The following is an 18,015-nucleotide window of genomic DNA, read 5'->3' as shown; positions in this document are numbered from 1 at the left end:
TTATCACACTAGCAGTGTTTATCGTACTGATTGAATTCCTTGGTTTGTCTCAAATCTGATTTATCTGTCATGTTACTTCTTTAATGAATGCATAAACACTTTCCCTTATTAGGGATTAGACAGTGTGCTTCTAACATTGACAACAGTGGATTTCCTCTGATGTCACACGTGATGTGTTCAGTCCCTAAACTAAATGGAAACCTGCCTAATAAATGTCGTAATGTCGTTAAAATGCAAACGAGAAAAGAAAAGATGAAAAGCAATAAATGGGACTTAGAGCCAAAGCTGCAGCTTTAAGAAGAGCAGAAGTCATGTGATGTTGAAAGATGTCATTTGAGAGCGTGTGACGGGATCTGTTGATTTACGGGATCGATTGGGGACGACAATCGATTATCTTCTGTTGCTGCGTCGATGCAGAATCGTCCTCGTCGGCATCGTAAGAAACGATTCATTTAAACACCTGTGAGGATCCTGAGGAGCGATCCTCCTCGTGCAGTGTGGAGACTCCCGTTTCAGATCCACGACCTGGACAACTTCCTGCTTACAGGCGGATAAATCCAGAATGCACTGCTCATGTTTATGTTGTAATTTATAGCAGAAGGCAGGTCAGGCTCTGTGGATGATTCACTCATTAGAATATGTGGTTGAAAGTGGAAGTGTACCTGCAGACATGGAGCTGCAGAGCAAGAAGTCAGGGCGACTTTAAACCTGACTTGTGTGTCTGTTTGTGCTCGCAGGTCCTTTCGAGTCGTCATCAAAGGGGTACGTCACTTTTCAATCTCACACACAGTCTGATGTTTAAACATTCGAGTTGTTTGACCTTTCTTTGATTTTTCTTTCAACACAGAACATTAATATACAGTGCTTTTTAAAATATGTGTGTGTGTGTGTGTGTGTGTGTGTGTGTGTGTGTGTGTGTGTGTGTGTGTGTGTGTGTGTGTGTGTGTGTGTGTGTGTGTGTGTGTCGACAGTTCGGATGAGTCTGCTCCAGAAGACGACAAATGGAAGTGAGTCATTTGGTTATGAATGCAGCAAATATTTATGCCAGATAGAAATGATGACATTTCCTCACGTGTGTGTGTGTGTGTGTGTGTGTGTGTGTGTGTGTGTGTGTGTGTTTATGCAGGAACTACGGAGGTGTGTACGTGGGTTTTCCTGCAGACATGAGCAACATCCCTCAAATTCAGATAGGATCCCTTCGAGGTAAAGCACCTTCACCTTCACACACACACACACACACACAACTACACACACACACACACACACACACACACACACTTTTTTCAAATACTTGATAATCAACAAATAACAGAACAAGCTACATTTTAAAGGGACATATCATCTGATCTTTTTACAAATAAAATGTTTTATAACTGAACTCAAATTGGCGATTGGTCGTCGATGGCCTAGTGGTGAAGTTGTGCATTACATGTGGAGACTGTAGTCCTCCAAGTCCCCGGTTTGAATCCGACCTGTGGCTTCGTTCACACACGTCATTCCTCTCTCTCTCTCTCTCTCGATTTTACTACTCTGACCACTAAAGTCAAAAACCCGCCAAAAAGAGAGAAACGTTAAAAATGAAACGAAAATAAAAAAACTCTTCAGAAAGGATGAACTTTTGTTCGATCATCTCTTCAACTGATAAATGTGTTTGATTTCTGCAGCATGTGAACGTGAGCGAGTTTGTGTAACTACCAATCCACTTCCTAATAATCTACACACACACACACACACACACACACAGCTTCAATTTCCTGTCGAGTCTCCGGGGTCATGAGAGCATGGGAGAGAGATTACACTGAGTGTCACTGCCTGTGTTTTTATCTGTCACCCTGACATGTTTGTTTATGCATGTGTTCAATAAATCACTGTGTATATCTTGTCATGTTTCATTGGTGATGCGTATGGATTCATTTTAATATTTTATTATTTTACTGCGTGTGTGTGTGCATGTGTGTGTGTGTGTGTGTGTGTGTGTGCTAATTAATTGCGCTGTCTTTCACAGAGAGTGAGAGAGACCCGTCGTCCCTCAGGAAGCCTCTGTGGGGGAACGGACTGTAATTTTAATGAAGAGCCAGGTCTGTGCTTGCTTCTACGTGTGTGTGTGTGTGTGTGTGTGTGTGTGTGTGTGTGTGTGTGTGTGTGTGTGTGCATGTGCGTGTGTGTGATGACCTCCTCCAGCTCCTTCTCCTCCTTCTCATTAATGAACGCTGTGATTGCACGAACTGTTTAGCCGCTCCTCATCTCTCAGCTCAAAAGCTTCTTTGCCTACAAATCAACGTGATTAAATAATTTATGTTTCACACAGATACAGAGATTAAATTTCCAACCACTGACCAACCATCATACAAATGTAAAGTTAACGATTCGTCTTTTTTGGCTTTTTAAAGCGCTGCAAGGCGCTACAGGAGAAAGACTGTGAAGAAGAAACCCTCCAGGTGTTCGTCCGGCTGTCGGTGTCGCCTTCAAACTCTCAAATGAGGAGCAGCAGCCGTGGCCGTGACCCTCTGTGAGGCCTGAGAAAGATCACTTCTATGGAAGCGGATGTCAACCTGGACTCACGGCCGTGGAAAAAGAAAGAAAACTCCACTGGGTGCACTTCCGTATCCGTGATATCAAAAAAACAAATGGAAACAGTCAAACAGGCGAACAGATGATGAAGCAGCTTTCTTACTTCCTTCTTAGCGGCTTGCTTATTTCACACACTGGCTCACTGGGCCAGCAGGAAAACTTGCCGTTAAGTCAGGATGAAAAAATGCATCTAACTTTTAGGACATTTTAAGGAGTTTAGTGGACGGCAGGAATCAAACTCCCAACGCGTCTTTGAGGAGAGGAGCAGCTCTGATGGGGTTTGTTTGTGACCGTTAAATATCTGTTACCAACATTCCTCTTTTGTCACCTTGGAGACACCAGGCAACACCTGTTAACACAAAGCTCAGGTGCTGACGTCGTCTTAGAAAGGTGAATATTTAGATGAACCACCTGAAGGGAAAATCAGGTGATTATTTTTGAAAAGCATGTGTCTCATCTTCTGACGTGTTCCTTTATCAGATCTACATTTTGGATCCATTTTTGGTCTTTTTTTACGGGACTTGTTGGCAATAATAAAAATACAGATACTGATCATAACTCAAGCTGAAACCTTTTCAGGTGAGCGGAGGAAGTTTTCTAACCTGTGTGAACGATCTTTGCTCCACTGTCGAAAGAAGAGTCTTCTAAAAAGGCAGGATGGACACGTTCGGTTCTCACCTGCTGGTTCGTTTGTTTGTGGTGAGAAACCTGCACACTGACTCTCGGCTCCCCTCCAGGACTCGGACAGAAAACGGCTCCTGCTGAGAGATGACGTCAAAGTGAGCGTCTCCTCCTTCGGGAACATGAGAGACATGAAAAAGCTTCTTCTTTCTTTAACCTTTTGTGCTCCACATGTTACTGTAGATGAAGAGAGACGGGTCCCTGTAGTGTTTTTAAAAACTGGATTTAAACTCATTGTGATGAAGAGGTCACATTTATCCAGCCTGGAAACTTCAGTTATGTTTACAAGGTTTAAGTTGATTAATTAAAAGTCAAAGGTTGAATAAAGGGGGAAAATAAAAACACACGATCAGGTGACTTCAATCTAACTAACGAGTGACAGAGCGCGACCAACAACCAATCAAATGACAGGAGAGGTAAGGGCGAAAGCAGTGGATTGGGAGTTCCTCCTGCCCCCTTCATGAGGTCAGGAGAATTCATAAAGGACACAAAAAAAAAGACAATTTGAACCCCCTCTAAGGAAGACAGAAATGTTAGTGATCTCTTTATTTAGTTCAAGGTCAGGACCAACACGTGAGGATGGAACTTTATCGAGTGAAAGTAAAAGACGTCGATCAATGAAACAACTGAAATGATTTTAATCTTGTAATGCGAGAACAATAAAGAAAAATAAACCCCGTCTGTTTACACTGAGTGGATAAAACTCATAACTCGACATTTGGTCCAATAAAACAAAGAACATGTATTCATCAGAACAAACAACAAACCAAGTGTGCAGGTGCACCGATGTATGTAGAGCGCCGTGACACCAACGTACACTGGAATGAACTGTGTGTGTGTGTGTGTGTCACTTTACATCCTGAGGTGTGTGTGTGTGTGTGTCACTGTACATCCTGAGGTGTGTGTGTGTGTGTGTGTCACTTTACATCCTGAGGTGTGTGTGTGTGTGTGTGTGGTGAGGAGGTTAAACTGAAGGTTAGTGGTTTCACTGGTGTTTATGTAGAAGCTGATCTTGTGTTCCTTTAAAAAAACAAAAAAAAACGGTCATTTTAAAGGAACAATCCGTAAGATATCTCCTGACTGAAACGATAAACCGGCCTCTCTCTGATCAGACATGAAGGATGTTATAGTGCTGGTTGGATAAAACTTTACATCCTGGTCCTGAATGGTCCGGGTTTGTTTGGACCAGAGAAGGCAGACGCCCCCCTTTTAGCAAGGCGAACGAGCAACCGACAGGTGGTGCAACGATGGAAGCGAGCGAGAGAGAGATTGGTTCAGACAGAAGGAATTCTTCACGTCCAGTACGTGTTATAAAGCTCATCAAATGGCAATTGAAAAAACAACTTCCTGTACAAAAGATGTGCGTGCTCAAAGCTGCAGAGAGTGAAATCACACTTCTCATGGACTTAAAGTGCTCAGTGTGGCTGAATCAGAAATCTCGTTCTAACAGAAAATATTTCCAACGTGAGCAAATTAAATCTGAAATTTAAATAAAATCTTACCCTCTGCTTGCTGTCCACATTCAGTAGACAAACAAGTGTTTGTTTGCTCCGCTTATATTTTTATTTTAGTCCCTCTGTCTGATGACCACTTCTTCTCCTGACGCCAGCTTCCTGTACAGCTGCGACAGTTCATCAGGCCGAGGCCTCTTTGACTCAGGTGTGCAGGGAATGTCAAAGTCAGACGACACCTGAGACGCTGACAGCTCCTCAGGCTCTGATTGGATGTTGAGGTCGTTGTTTATTTCCTCCAAAGTCCCAGTTTCCATCTTCAAGTCTCCCTGTTCTGGGTTCTCCTGGTCCGGACGGAGGATGACGGTGTCGGGTAAGCACGAGTCCAGGTTCTGGGAGGAATGATTGGACAGCGAGGCGGACAGCGTCAGGCTGAAATGTTCATCGTTGTTCGGGGTTTCCTCCTCCTCGCTGAACAGCTCAGGGGTCTGTGAGCCCGTCATTCTGGAAGGGGCGGGGCTTGGGACAGAACAGCAGGATTGTAATTGGCTGTTGAGGCTGCTCTGGCTGTCAGGTAGCGTCTCCGCGGTGAAGAAGTCATCCCATTTCGGCTGATTGGAGGGAACGCATTCTTCTACCTTGAGCTTATTTCTCTCTGTTTCTTCGTATCTCTCATTTTCCTTCGGCGTCTTTTTCTCCTCCTCCATTATTAAAGTATTATCGCCTGCTCCCTCCTCCTCATCCTCCTCCTCCTCATCTTCATCATTGGACTCGGTGCAGTCAACATAGTTTCCTGCGGCAGCCAGTGTGACCATCTGAGGTAACGGCTCCTCCGTGGACGCAGGGGGCGCGGTTTTCTGAGGACTCGGCACTTTTACTACAAACAGATAAAACAAAAAGGAAATTAAAAACTTAACGATAAAAAATAAAAATAAAAAAACCCTAAAAAAGAGGAAAGGTCAGAAAAAGATGGTGAACTAGTTTCCAGACCTTGGTGTATATCTTGATCCAGGACCATCTTCTTCCTCACTGGCGCCAAGTCGAGGCCATCAAAGAGTTCGTCATCAGTGTCTGAATCTGAACCGACACAAACAGAAAGCCGATATTTAGCATTCATGGTACATCTTAAATATTTTACATTTCAAATCTGATATTCGTTGTGGTGTTCCTCACTGTCCTGGACATCCTGCATCATTTAGGATAATTAAACACTTGAGGAGGAGCAATCAGAGAGCGATGAAGAGATGACAGTCAGGAGGTCTGCTGAAGGTCAGAGGTTGCTTGTGGTTATTCGTGCACATGACAAACAGCAGAAACGAAGAGAGTCATCATGCACTCGTATAATCACCGAACTCAAGAACAACAAGTCTGAGCTGGAAGGAGCAAAACTATCATTTACAAAGTCAAGGATGTTAAAAACATGTTTTAAAACGATATAATCTCCTGTTTTATTTTTAAATGACTCGGAAAAGCAAAAACCGATCTTTAGTTGTATTTTCTTTAACAAAAGCTACTTAAAGCTAAAGAGGGCAGCAGTGGTGGTCCATTCAAATTCACAGGTTGATAAATGCTGGGTTTGTTTTTTTAAGTAACATTTAGCCCTCTGTTTTAAACAGAATCTGAGATTATAAAGCCCATAAAAAGATAACAGAGAATAAGTTAGCATACGCGTTCAAACACACTAAACACATGCAGCACATATAAGATTTGTTTTTTTTGCAAAAAGAGACGTTCATGAAAGGTCAAATTAGTGCGAAACAAAATATGTCACAAACAATAACATTAGCACAGACCCAAACTGCACATCTGTGTTAATGTTCGTGCAGCTCACTCCACACAGAGCGACCGGACAACCTACTGTGACCGAGCTGCAGAGCGAGGAGCTCTCCCTCCACGAGGACACGTCCCGCCACACAGACACCCAGCTCTTCGAAAGCAGGAGAGGAGCCGTCAGACGTGCAACGCTGGATTGTCTGTTTGTGAGCGGTGCGTCTGACCTGTTGCTGCTCGTGTTTTTGTGGCGCGTCTCTTTGAAATGTTTGCACTCAGAGTTTGTTTTATTTTTTGCTGACGCTCGTTGACGGATGATCTCCTTAAAGCGGTAAATTCAAATGTGTTGTAGTTACACAAAAACTTTGTGTCAGGTGCAAACACGGCTTCTTCTCCGAACCTATTCAAGTGAAACATCTTAACTCAGTCACACACTGAGCGTCTTTGCTTTTCATGTTGAACTCGTAAGAAGCTGAGAGGTGTTTTGCAGAACACCTGGAGGTGGATGTTTGTCTCACCGAATGTAGGTCGCTCCACCATGCTGCGTTTGAGGACTCCCAGAGGTTTGTACACGGTTGCTGATTGATCAGACTGGTTTCTGCACATCTGCGTCAACCTGTGCAAACGAGCAGCAGAAAATAAGTCAACGCTTCAGAACTAAGATCCTGCACGATTACTCAAATCAACTAAAGCCTACAAGACTCAGTCAAAGCTTCCTCACATCTGTGTGACCTGAGTCAGTGTCCGGCCCATGGGGATCACACTGGGGTAGATGTTGACGGGTTTCAGGTAGGAGAGGAAATCTTTCAGCTGAAATCATTTGAGAACCACTGTGAGCATCCAAACATTTGCTCTACGGAGGAGTCGATTAACAAAGACAATTCAAATAAAGTCTTCTCGTCACAAATGCTTCTGCAGTAAGTGATTATTTCAAAGAAAAAACAAAGAATGGAGGAAGGATGATTTGACAAACTCCGAGTGTTGAAAAACAGCAGAACCCTGAAAGATGAATGTGTATATATAATCTTAATTATGTAGAAACCTCTGAGTAGGACGAGTGGAAACTGAAGCAGGCTCTGAAGGAACTGGATCCTGTTCTGGAAAAAAAGAAAGAAAGAGAGAAGTCACATCCAGCTCTCATGAATCAAACTCAGTGTGATTTATGGTAACGCATCAGTCCTTAACGTTTCTAAATAATTTACTTTACAATTACGTTGGTTTTCCTCGTTCTCTCTCCAAACCACATGGTGGAAGGTTTGATGCTGATGATACGGAGAGGAGTCCCGTCGGAGGCTACGCAGCCGCACGGCAGCCTGTTGCCCTGGAAAAACTCCTCGGCCGCTGGGTGTCGACAGGCATGAATCTGCGTCCTTCTGTCAGTCGTCACGTAGCTCAGGATCTCCGGCATTTTCTTGAACATCTCCAGACTCCTGACGTGGATCTGAGAAGAAAGACACTCGTTTCACTCTCCGTCACAGGAAGACATTTAACCACGCGTTATCAGTATGTAGCCACGCGTTTGTGTGTCACCTGTGTGTTGAACTCCTCTCCCAGGTTGGTGAACAGGTATTCGTATCCATACGCAGCTTTACAGTTCAGCCAAACAACATGATACGGACTCTGACAGATCCAGTTTCCGACGAGCTCCAAGATGCCGCTCAGACAAACCTCCTGCAAAATAATCAAACATGAAAATATTCTGATTGTACACGATGATGTCACAATCATGCAAACAATACTTCACGTTTTAAAGTTGTAGTTTTTTTTTCTTCTTCAAGTCACAAAAACGTCACATCTAAGAAGCTGAAATCACAGGATTTAGGAAATATTTCCTTCATATCGTCCGATACATTTTCATTTACCGACAACATTCCCTGGTGTTGAACTTTAACTTCCATCTACTTGTAAAACATATGCTCCTATATTTGCTTTCGTTTAGGTATTACACTCAAACACCCAAGAATTACGGCATTCCTAAAGCCTATCATGATGTTCCCATCCCTAAAACGTACCCGAGTAGGAATCTGGTAGAATCGTGGGTCGTAGAAAGTCGAGTCCAGATAAACACTCTGAATGTCCTTCACTCTGTACATCAAACATTCACAGCATCAGAAACGCAAACCCCGATGACGCTCGAGGAACAAACGACTTTTATTTAGACAAAACTCGAATCAGTGAATGAGAGAGAAATCATCGGGACCAACCTGCTGCCAGAGTGCAGATGTTCCATCCTCGGGACGTCTGCGCTCGCCAACCTGAAGTCTCCCGTGTACAGTACGTTTCCCTGAGAACCCTCGAACAGGAACCTACGTAAAGACACACACAACGCCATGTTTCATCTGCTTACAGTTTAAATTCTATGTGAAACAGCTTCTCAAGGACATTAATGAAATCAACAGATAATAACCTGCATGATGGGTTCTGAAACATACATTTAGAAAAGATATAGAAAATCCTGAAGTATTAAAAGATGGTTTAACTTACATTACAGAGCCGGGACAGTGGCCTGCAGGAAGCAACGTGACCACAACATCTTCTTTCTGTCAAACAAACAACAGACATGATCGATGAAAAAAAAACAAAAAAACGGACTGATTTAAACTGAGGGAAGATTAGGAGACGTTTTGTTTTACCTCGCCAGATGCTTCGTCAACTAGAGATATCTGTGTCGGGCTCTCCAGCTCCAAGGCAACCTTCGGTGGATCATTCACCAGGAGAGAAAGACACAAATAGTTTAAGAGGAAATACGAAAAATAAGACAAATTTTACTTCCACTTCTTACAGCCTCGAAGTACCTGAATTTAAAAAAACAAAGCAGGGTTTTCTTCCTGCACTGTATATTAACCTAAAAATATTAAATGAATCATGTTGAATAAAAAATAAGGCTGCATTTAACTGAATGCCATAATCGTAAACATAGTAAACATATCTTTGTAATCATCTGCATTCACCTCGTTCTCTGTCATACTCACAATGTAATCCTCCCAGAAAGCATACTTGGGATTGCTCAGCAGAAGTTCTTTGGTCACAAATGAGCAGTACAGCCTGACTGTGCGACTAAAATCAAAACAGAAGCAAAGTTTAAGTCAATCAGTTTGTTTCTAGTTTCAAGTTGAGAGCCTTTATTGTTTAAGGTATTTTAATGTACACGCGCAAACAGTTTTACAATGTACTAAATATATTGATTAAAGGGGACATAAGACTGTTTTTGAACATTTATCTGGGTAACCTGAGTATCTATTGACCCACAAAATTTGAAATAAATCCATCCAGTCCTTTGTTTGTGGTCTGCTCTAGTCTTACCACACAGAGAAAAATGCTCCGTTTGTGATGTCACAGTGGGATTCTGGTAGGAAAATCCCCACCCCTCCCCTGGTATCTCCAACCATGGACTCCAGCCTAAAGCAAAACTTTTGCGCAGATCTGACTTTTTTTTTCCCTTATTACAGAAGAGTGATGTGTGCTTGGAAAACTCAGGGGACGGGGCTCTTCGCATTTAAAGAGACAGAGAGAGCTGGTTTCTACAGTGTCACAAACGTCCTCTGTTGCTTGATTCTAAAGTTATATTTGGACCAAAGCACAGAGCACAGTGATTTCATTTAGACAACTGGGGGACTGTTTGTAAAGGTGAAAAAGGGGGAATAATATGTTCCCTTTAATTTTAAGACTCTTTTTTCCCCTATGGACTCCTGGAGAAAATGTCCTCACCTGGAATGAAGCTTTCTCTTCAGTTTTGGTCCTTTCAGTCCTTTCATGTGATCTGTTAAGAGAGTCATAGTGTGAGGTTATCTTACCATTGGAGTGGGTTATGATAATAAATGATAGCTGGTGTTTTTCATGCCAGCTAACTAACGATGCTTACCTTTGTGACAGTGGGAGAGGAAATATGCCCGGGCATGTAAGTTCTCCCGGTCGAAGCGATCCAGAGACACTGTGGAATATTCCTTCATTCTGCCCGCGAATGAACTCATCTTTAAGTTTGGACCCTGACAGGTATCTCTCTAAAACAATTGTCAACGATAATTTAAATCGGAGAGAGTTGATTTCGTTCACATCTCTCCTGTTTATTTGTCCCGCCTACCTATTTATGTTACTCTTCTTCTACGTTCGATATAGCGGTGGTGTAGCAGCATCGCGTGCGCACTACTGCCATCTGCTGCCGTAATGAAGCATCTGAACTGCTAGATAGAAGTCGTCAATATATTTTTATTTTACTTTTCAGTTTGCACCAGGGATAACAGGGGTTGTTTTTTTTTTGTTCGACTATCAAGTGATGCACCAATATTTTTGTTCCGCGCTGTGAATGTCTTCTTGAGTTTGTCCTCCAACGCAGAAGAAGAAAGTTCACGGTAACCAGGCAACCAGAGAGAAGCGCTTTACCAAACGCTAACTGACGTCTGTGGGGGAGAAAAAGCAAATAATTAAAAAAAAAACGTATGTAAGTAAAATTTCGTCTGTAATTTAAGAAGCTTATTATCAGTAAAATGCAGAAGAGTTTGGAAACTATTGTAGTGATCTTAGTTGATGACTTTTTTTTGTTGTTGTTGTTTTTTGAAAAAGCAGAGGTTGGATTCTGCCTTTCTAATGAGTAACTCTCCTTAGCATACATTGTGATCCAACAAGCAGCACTTATTTTTGTAAAATGTCACAGTATAATGTGTGATTAAGCGAAAAGTGACAGGAATGCATTTTTCCCATAGATGTCTTTGTTAATTTTAGTCACAATCTAAGGTGAAGCAAAAAAAAAAAGGTGTTTATGTCTGCTTTAGGGTGCCCAGTGTAGACAAGACAAGATAAGATAAGATAATCCTTTATTCATCTCACGAATGGAGAAATTTACAGTGTTACAGCAGAGGACAAAGGGGCTGCTTAGGCTTGGGCCCCTATAAGGCCAGCAAGGGGCTCCTGAGGGCTCACAAACTTCAAACTGTATAGCAGTAGCTCAAAATTTGCAAATTGAGCAATAACAGTAGAAAAAAAACCTCCCTAACGGGGCCCCATCTGACAGCGTTGGCTCGTGTTGCACTGCCTATCATCTCATGCTTTTGTTATTGTGAAAACCAAAGTTCGTCTGCGACAATAAACGGGAGGAAAATGAACAGGAATTATCTGCCTGAGAGTGAAAAAAAGGACTTGAAAGAGCGTCGGGACACTGGCGGAAATAATGGTGGTCGGAGTGGCCCCCAGTAAATGTTTATCAAGGGCCCTATGAGACTCTAGAATCGCCCATGTAGATATGCTACAGTTATAGCATGAGAGCATTGTATGATGGTACTTAAAGGGATATTTCCATACTCTTGCATCAGATGAAGGGAGTTTGAGTTTTTTTCAGTGACCTGTTTCTGACATCTTTTTGGCATCAGCACCATGTCCTCGACTGATTATAACACCTCCAAGCCAAAGTCCATGTGCAGAGCCAAAGGATGGACTGCAGAGGTGGAAAACCTGTTCAGGTTCCAGCAGGCGGGATATAGAGATGAACTGGAGTACAGACAAGTCAAACAAGGGGCCTTGGTAAATATTTTCTTTTTAAACTGTAAAGTTGTGTCTGTCATACAGAGAAAAACTCCCTGTTTGTCCACTTTTCTTTGTCAAAAAATATGATTTCCTTTGAAAAGTTTTATGTATGGATGGCTGTTAGAGACTGTGTATATACAACACTGGTACACACACAAAGGTTTATATGCTTAATGTGTTTTCATATCAGGAAAAATGTAAGACATTATGAACATATACTGTCGAAAGACCTTTTGGTCATTGAAGGTTCCTATGTCTCCCTTTCTGCTTCCGTCTCAGGTTGACAAATGGCCGGAGACGGGCTATGTGAAGAAGCTCCAACGTCGAGACAACACATTTTACTATTACAGCAATAAGAGGGAATGTGAGGATCGTGAAGTCAACAAAGTCAAAGTTTACGCATATTGATGACAGCAGTCTGTCAGCACACAGTGTGGCTGCAGATTGAAGACGATGAAGATGGACGGTCATTGTCTACTTGATCTTAATGTGCAGTCCTAAATGCAATCACTCACATTAAGAAGAGTGTATGCGAAATGTTCGAGAGTATGAGCTCATTTTGGCTTTTTTGAGATAGAAATATTCTGAAAAAAAAATTAAAAAGACCTAAATCTTCTTTTCAGATGATATCTTTCTTTTCATTGTGTTCATACTTAAAGTGCTTGTAACGACCATAATCAAGTTTAATTTATGTGTCAGGGATAAATAGTTCAAACAACATTAATCAAAGGATTTGTTTTTCTTACTGGTACAGAGGATAGGTTTGTTTTACTGCAGCAGTTAAAAACGTTTCAATGTCACATTTTACAAGTTAAGAAGTTCTTTGGTTTAAATTAGACAAGGATAATGACTTAATATATTTTTACTGCTGTGACACACTTTGATGCGGACAGATTTCATGCTCATTCGCTGTAACATCCATGACCTTCAGTGAAAAATGTGACTGAAGAATTTTTTTTTGCTGGGATTATTTGCTTCATCCGTCACACTCTCCTCATGTGATGGTAACATGAGGGATGAGATTACATGTGTACCACACTGCCTCTCAGATCTGAGTTTTTTTCCCCCAGATCAAGGTCATATTACTTAATTTAGCTGGCTGTTCATGAGATATTTATGCTTTATTAGCTTCTAATTAAAAAGAAAGTTGATCTCAGTGATTGTGCTCGGAGACTTACAAGCTGGTGTGACTACCTCCTGTTTCAGTACAGACAGCCCAGAGATAGAAAGGCAAGTGAGTCATTCCAAATGACACAATTATTTCTTTACATTGCATTAATATAAAAATACAATTCACAACTACAGTGTTCCTCTTTGTAAGGTCAGTTGTTATTACCCAAATACATTGTGGATTCATTTCACTGTGAAGCCAAATATCTTAAGACCAAACGCCCCTCAGAAAACTGGAAATCTGTTGTGCACATAACATTGTGAACCTTTCCCTGGAGGTGGCTGAGGCATATAACTTAGCACACAGCCACACATACACACACTAAAAAGACTATCCAAACACACACAAAAACACACAAAAGAAAACAACATACTTGAAAGTAATTTCCACGTAGGTGTGTGCATCTATATGTGTAAAGGACAGCAGACATTGTTGCTGTCATTTGCAAACTTAGTTTTTAAGTATGTTCACATTGATTGATTTTTTTTTTTTATATGACTTAAAGGTGCACTATGCGATTTGGTTGTGACATTTTAAAGTTGTTGAAGTAAAACAATTCTGTGCTATAGATTTTCTGAACTGAACGTTTTGACATAAACATTTAGCAGGACAGTTACGGTTTCACTGTTGCAGTTGTTTGTATCTATTTTCACCATAATGGGTAAAATTTACAATTTAAAATTACTTTCAGCGTTTGTTGCTTTTGAAAATTGTACTCTTACTAGAAAACTGGACTTTATTTAAATTAACCCATATGTCACATAATTAATTATTTTTATTATTATCACGTTTACTTCAACTTCTTTGCACTTGATTCATGCGTAAAAGCACCCACTGAGTTGCTCAACACCTTCAACATGATAAACCTTAGCTGCCTCTTCCATTTTCCAAATGTTTAATTTTTTATTATACGCCACTTTTTCAGATACAGTGAGGAACATACGTATTTGAACCCCCTGCGATTTTGCAAGTTCCCCCACTTAGAAATTATGGAGGGGTCTAAAAATTAACATCGTAGGTGCAGTTCCACTGTGAGAGAAAAAAATTCAGGAAATCAAATTGTATGAATTTTAAATAATTTATTCGTATTTCCATACAATAAGTATTTGAACACCTGGTAATCAATAAGAATTCTGGCTTTTAAAGACCTGTTACTCTGCCTTTAAAATGTCCACCTCTACTCAACTTCTTCATCGAAATTAGTAGCACCTGTTTGAGCTCATTAAAGACACCTATCAGACCCCAACCACGACCATGGGCAAGACCAAAGAGCTGTCAAAAGACAATCCTATACAATTGGTAGGAGAAACTCTGTGTAAAGTCAGAGACAAACATTAAGAAAAACCTTGTGTCCCACTAACAGCCTGTTCAACCTGTGATACATGTGCTTTGTATGTGACATAGTGTTCATGGTTTTTGTAATGTTCTTAATTGTTTGTTTTGTGGTCCCTGTCAACAAACAAAAAAAACTAAGCTAACGTAAGGGTTAACAAAAACAATACATTGCATTATGTAGCTCAAATCACTATAGGGTAAATACTATAGACATGATATAAGTCATGAGGTGTCTACATATATTGTGACTATGGTAAAGACCGGGGTGGCCATTTTGTTTATTTTTAAAAATAAAATAAATATTTGAATGATGATGTCATGATGATGTCATGATGATGTCACGAAAAAATAGAATGGGGGAAGGGGGAGGTCAGATCAAAGGCACATCAAAGGCATTTAGACTCTTCATTCTACTATAAGTGACCATATGGAGAGCGCAGTAGTTCACTGGTCAAGTCTGAGGCAATCACAGTTCATTGATCCGATCTGAGAGTCAACATTGTTCTAGGACACTTCAGCAAGAACACAAACTTTGTATTAACAGTTAAGTCATTACTTCCTCTAAGAACAGTAATGGAGCACAACAGATCACAAAGACAGGAGGATACGATGGAGACAGGTGCTTGTGAGTTTATCAACTCAAACAGCGGGATGCTGAATTCGGAAGAACCATCCATTCCAATACAACAGGACATGTCAAGTTACTCCACTAAAACCAAGGAGGAGCTCATAGATATTATTGCAGCACTCACCCAAAAGCTCCAGGAGACAGCCTCAAGTGGCCCAAAACTGGACCAAGACCTGATGGCAGAAAAAGAAGCCTTGGTGAAAACGATTACCAACATGCAGAAAGAGACCTTTAGCAGAGACATCAAAACTTCAAACCAGACACAGGCGTTGAAGAGGCAGCTGGAGGAAATGAACCAAACATGTTATGTGCTGTCTTGCAAACTGACTGCACAGGAGGAGGCAAATCGGAACCTGCAGAAGAAAGTAGGATGCCCCCAGAGGGAAATGGGACTCAAAATATCAGGAAATGACAGCCTCCAGAAACAGCCTTTGGAAACATCCAGTGAGGTGATGCAGGTTGACATCCTGGTTAAAGAGAAAGAGTCCCTGCAGCAGGAGATGAAGGCCCTCAAAAAAGAAGCCTTGAGCAGGCAAGAGCAGCTGGAGAGCTTGAATAACCAGCTGAAAGACAACAAAATCGGCTGTCTGGAGCTCATCTCCAAACTGATATCATGTGAGGAGTTCAATCAGCTGCTGCAGAAGAAGGTGAAGGACTCCAAAGAGCGAGAGGAGCACCAGAAGTTGAGGATTGACACTCTCCAGATACATCTGGAGGAGGCCAGGCTTAGTATATTGGAGACGTGTGACATCAGCGAGCGTTATGCTAAGGAGCTGTGCTCCAAACTCAAAGACGAAGAGGCAAACAGTCAGGCACTAAAGAACAAGATTGAGTACCTTCAAATAAACGAGGACCAAAGGTTGAGGGCTGATGGCCTTAATAAAGAACTTGGGGAGGTCAGGCTTCAGGATGAGGAGACGGCCAAGACATATCCGTTGGAAATGAAGGTTCTCACAGAGGAGAAATCATCCCTGGAGCAGGACATAGAGTCACCGCAGACAGAGGCCACGCTGAACGGAAAGCAGTTGAAGGGTGAGCAAGACCGGCTGCAACAAGAGACCAGCAGGTGTCATGAGCTATCCTCCAAATTGACAGGAGATAAGAAGATCTCTCTGTGGAGGAGAATGAAGAAGGCCTTCACTCCAACACATTGCCGCCAATTCAAGGATCAGAAGAAGCAGATGCTGGACCAGATGTGACAACCCCAGCCATCAACTCAACCCCCTATCCATCCCTGCCCCGCCAACACATACAATCCCCCAACACTGGCTGTCACAGTGGAAACTGTCTGTCAGGACTTCCCATATTTCCGCTGCATCTGTTGGGTTTTCTCTGGGCGCTCCAGTATCCCAACACAAATTCAATATTAAAAAAAACAAAACTGAAATACATTATTGATATAAACATTCTTTCTGTATCGTTGGATTTCTGTAACTGTTGTTTCTACTGACAATCAAAAAGTGTTTTCTAAACATGTCTTGACAGGAGAAAGTCAAAATATCCAAATGTATTGTTGTTTTGAACAAAGCAAAGTACACAATAGACCCTAAGCAATTTTTTAAGTGTTCAACAAACTGATACACATTGTTTTGTGTATTTAAAAATACAATACAAAGAATAAATTGTGCAAATTTCAAAGAGCATCGGTGTGGAATCTGATGCATCACACAAACATTTTAATCTCACAACGAAAACTAAACAGTATTTGGGTAACCAGAGGGTCTATGGACCCACGAAATGTGAAACAAACCCATCCAGTCCTTTTTTTTAAACCTGTTTTATCCCTGTGGGGCAATTAGCGCACAAAGTGGTCGACCACCGGAACAGCGACGGAGCAGGTGGAGCAATTCAGGGTTAAGACTTAGACTCTGACTGAACTTTATTGATCCTTTTGGGATGACTCCCTCAGGGAAATGTGGGTTCCCAGCAGCATATAAGACAACAATAACATGTGGTAGGTAACAAAAAAGTAACAATATGAGGAATAAGATAAAATAAATAATAGAACACTCTTCCGTTTGAAAAAAGTTAAAAACATACAAAAGATATGCATGGAAGAAGCAAAAATATACAAAACATGCCTAAAAACAATTATTATTGCGATTATAGTACTTTGGTTGAGATTGAAGAGTTGTAGAGCGTGATGGCATGATGGACAAAGGAGTCTGTTGGTCCTGCACTTGGGAAGGAGCAGTCTCTCACTGAACCGGCTCCTCTGGTTACGGATGACGGTGTGCAGAGGGTGGCTGGCATTGTCCATCATATCCAGCAGTTAAGTGTCTTGCCCAAGGACACATCGGACATGTTGCTCACAGGAGCTGGGGATTAAAACCTTGACTTTCTGGTTTGAGAGACGATGACTCTACCCGCTGAGCCACAGGCGCTGTAAGTCTTACTACAGTCTAACAACAGAGAGGAAAATGCTCCATTTAAATTGTGCTCGACTTGTGATGTCACAGTGGGATTCTGGTACAAAAATCCCCTCCCCTGGTATCTCCATCCGTGGACTCCACCTCCAGCCTTGAGAAAAACTTATGCGCAGAACCGCCATTTTTGCTTGCAAAAAAGTGACGTCTTCAGGGAAAACTGAAGGGTGGCTCATTGCATTTAAAGACACACACACACACACACACAGAGCCTGCCCTTGTGCTTGAGTCATGTTGTATTTTTGATCAAAACACAGCACAGATGTTTCATTTAGAGCACAGGGGGACTGTTTGAAAGGGTGGGAAAGGAGGATAATAAAAGGTCCTCTTTAAACCAACTAAGTCGGATACATTAGTGATTTATAAGTAAAAACTCAAGAGAGGAAATACATGACAAGCTGATTCTGATTTTAAAAGGCATCTCTGGGCCCTTCTCTTGATGATGGGAACCATGGTTATTCTTGC

At 41.6% G+C, this 18,015-nt stretch overlaps 2 protein-coding genes across 3 annotated transcripts; one reads left to right on the top strand and one right to left on the bottom strand.

Moving 5' to 3' along the window:
• Nucleotides 1–4,806: 4,806 nt before the first annotated feature.
• On the bottom strand, nucleotides 4,807–10,571 carry dclre1c (DNA cross-link repair 1C, PSO2 homolog). The gene is made up of 14 exons (XM_079335241.1): nucleotides 10,336–10,571; nucleotides 10,182–10,233; nucleotides 9,446–9,530; nucleotides 9,107–9,166; nucleotides 8,958–9,013; nucleotides 8,678–8,779; nucleotides 8,486–8,558; nucleotides 8,004–8,144; nucleotides 7,676–7,914; nucleotides 7,516–7,570; nucleotides 7,195–7,283; nucleotides 6,992–7,089; nucleotides 5,694–5,780; nucleotides 4,807–5,580 (listed from the first exon to the last, which is right to left on the bottom strand). The coding sequence occupies exons 1-14, from the start codon at nucleotides 10,442–10,444 to the stop codon at nucleotides 4,820–4,822; spliced, it is 2,007 nt and encodes a 668-aa protein (XP_079191367.1). The 5' UTR covers nucleotides 10,445–10,571; the 3' UTR covers nucleotides 4,807–4,819.
• Nucleotides 10,572–10,787: 216 nt separating this feature from the next.
• On the top strand, nucleotides 10,788–12,612 carry meig1 (meiosis/spermiogenesis associated 1). Of its 2 annotated transcripts, none has more exons than XM_079335261.1 (3): nucleotides 10,788–10,911; nucleotides 11,806–11,987; nucleotides 12,270–12,612. In XM_079335261.1, the coding sequence occupies exons 2-3, from the start codon at nucleotides 11,841–11,843 to the stop codon at nucleotides 12,396–12,398; spliced, it is 276 nt and encodes a 91-aa protein (XP_079191387.1). In that variant the 5' UTR covers nucleotides 10,788–10,911; nucleotides 11,806–11,840; the 3' UTR covers nucleotides 12,399–12,612. The 2 variants fall into 2 exon arrangements, with proteins under 2 accessions (XP_079191387.1, XP_079191388.1); XM_079335262.1 differs by having other exon boundaries at nucleotides 10,809–10,907.
• Nucleotides 12,613–18,015: the final 5,403 nt, after the last annotated feature.

This window comes from Symphodus melops (assembly GCF_947650265.1).
Source record: "Symphodus melops genome assembly, chromosome: 22".
NCBI classification, from domain to species: domain Eukaryota; kingdom Metazoa; phylum Chordata; class Actinopteri; order Labriformes; family Labridae; genus Symphodus; species Symphodus melops.
Note: the sequence above shows the minus strand (reverse complement) of the source record. Positions and strands in the feature narration are given on the sequence as shown.

Coding starts and splice junctions, on each gene's coding strand:
- dclre1c (XM_079335241.1), bottom strand. CDS start 10,444: ATGAGTTCATTCGCGGGCAGAATGAAGGAATATTCCACAGTGTCTCTG. Junction 8,780..8,957: donor CACTGTCCCGGCTCTGTAAT/GTAAGTTAAACC, acceptor GTCTTTACGTAG/GTTCCTGTTCGAGGGTTCTC. Junction 7,915..8,003: donor GAGAGGAGTTCAACACACAG/GTGACACACAAA, acceptor CTTTCTTCTCAG/ATCCACGTCAGGAGTCTGGA.
- meig1 (XM_079335261.1), top strand. CDS start 11,841: ATGTCCTCGACTGATTATAACACCTCCAAGCCAAAGTCCATGTGCAGA. Junction 11,988..12,269: donor AAGTCAAACAAGGGGCCTTG/GTAAATATTTTC, acceptor CTTCCGTCTCAG/GTTGACAAATGGCCGGAGAC.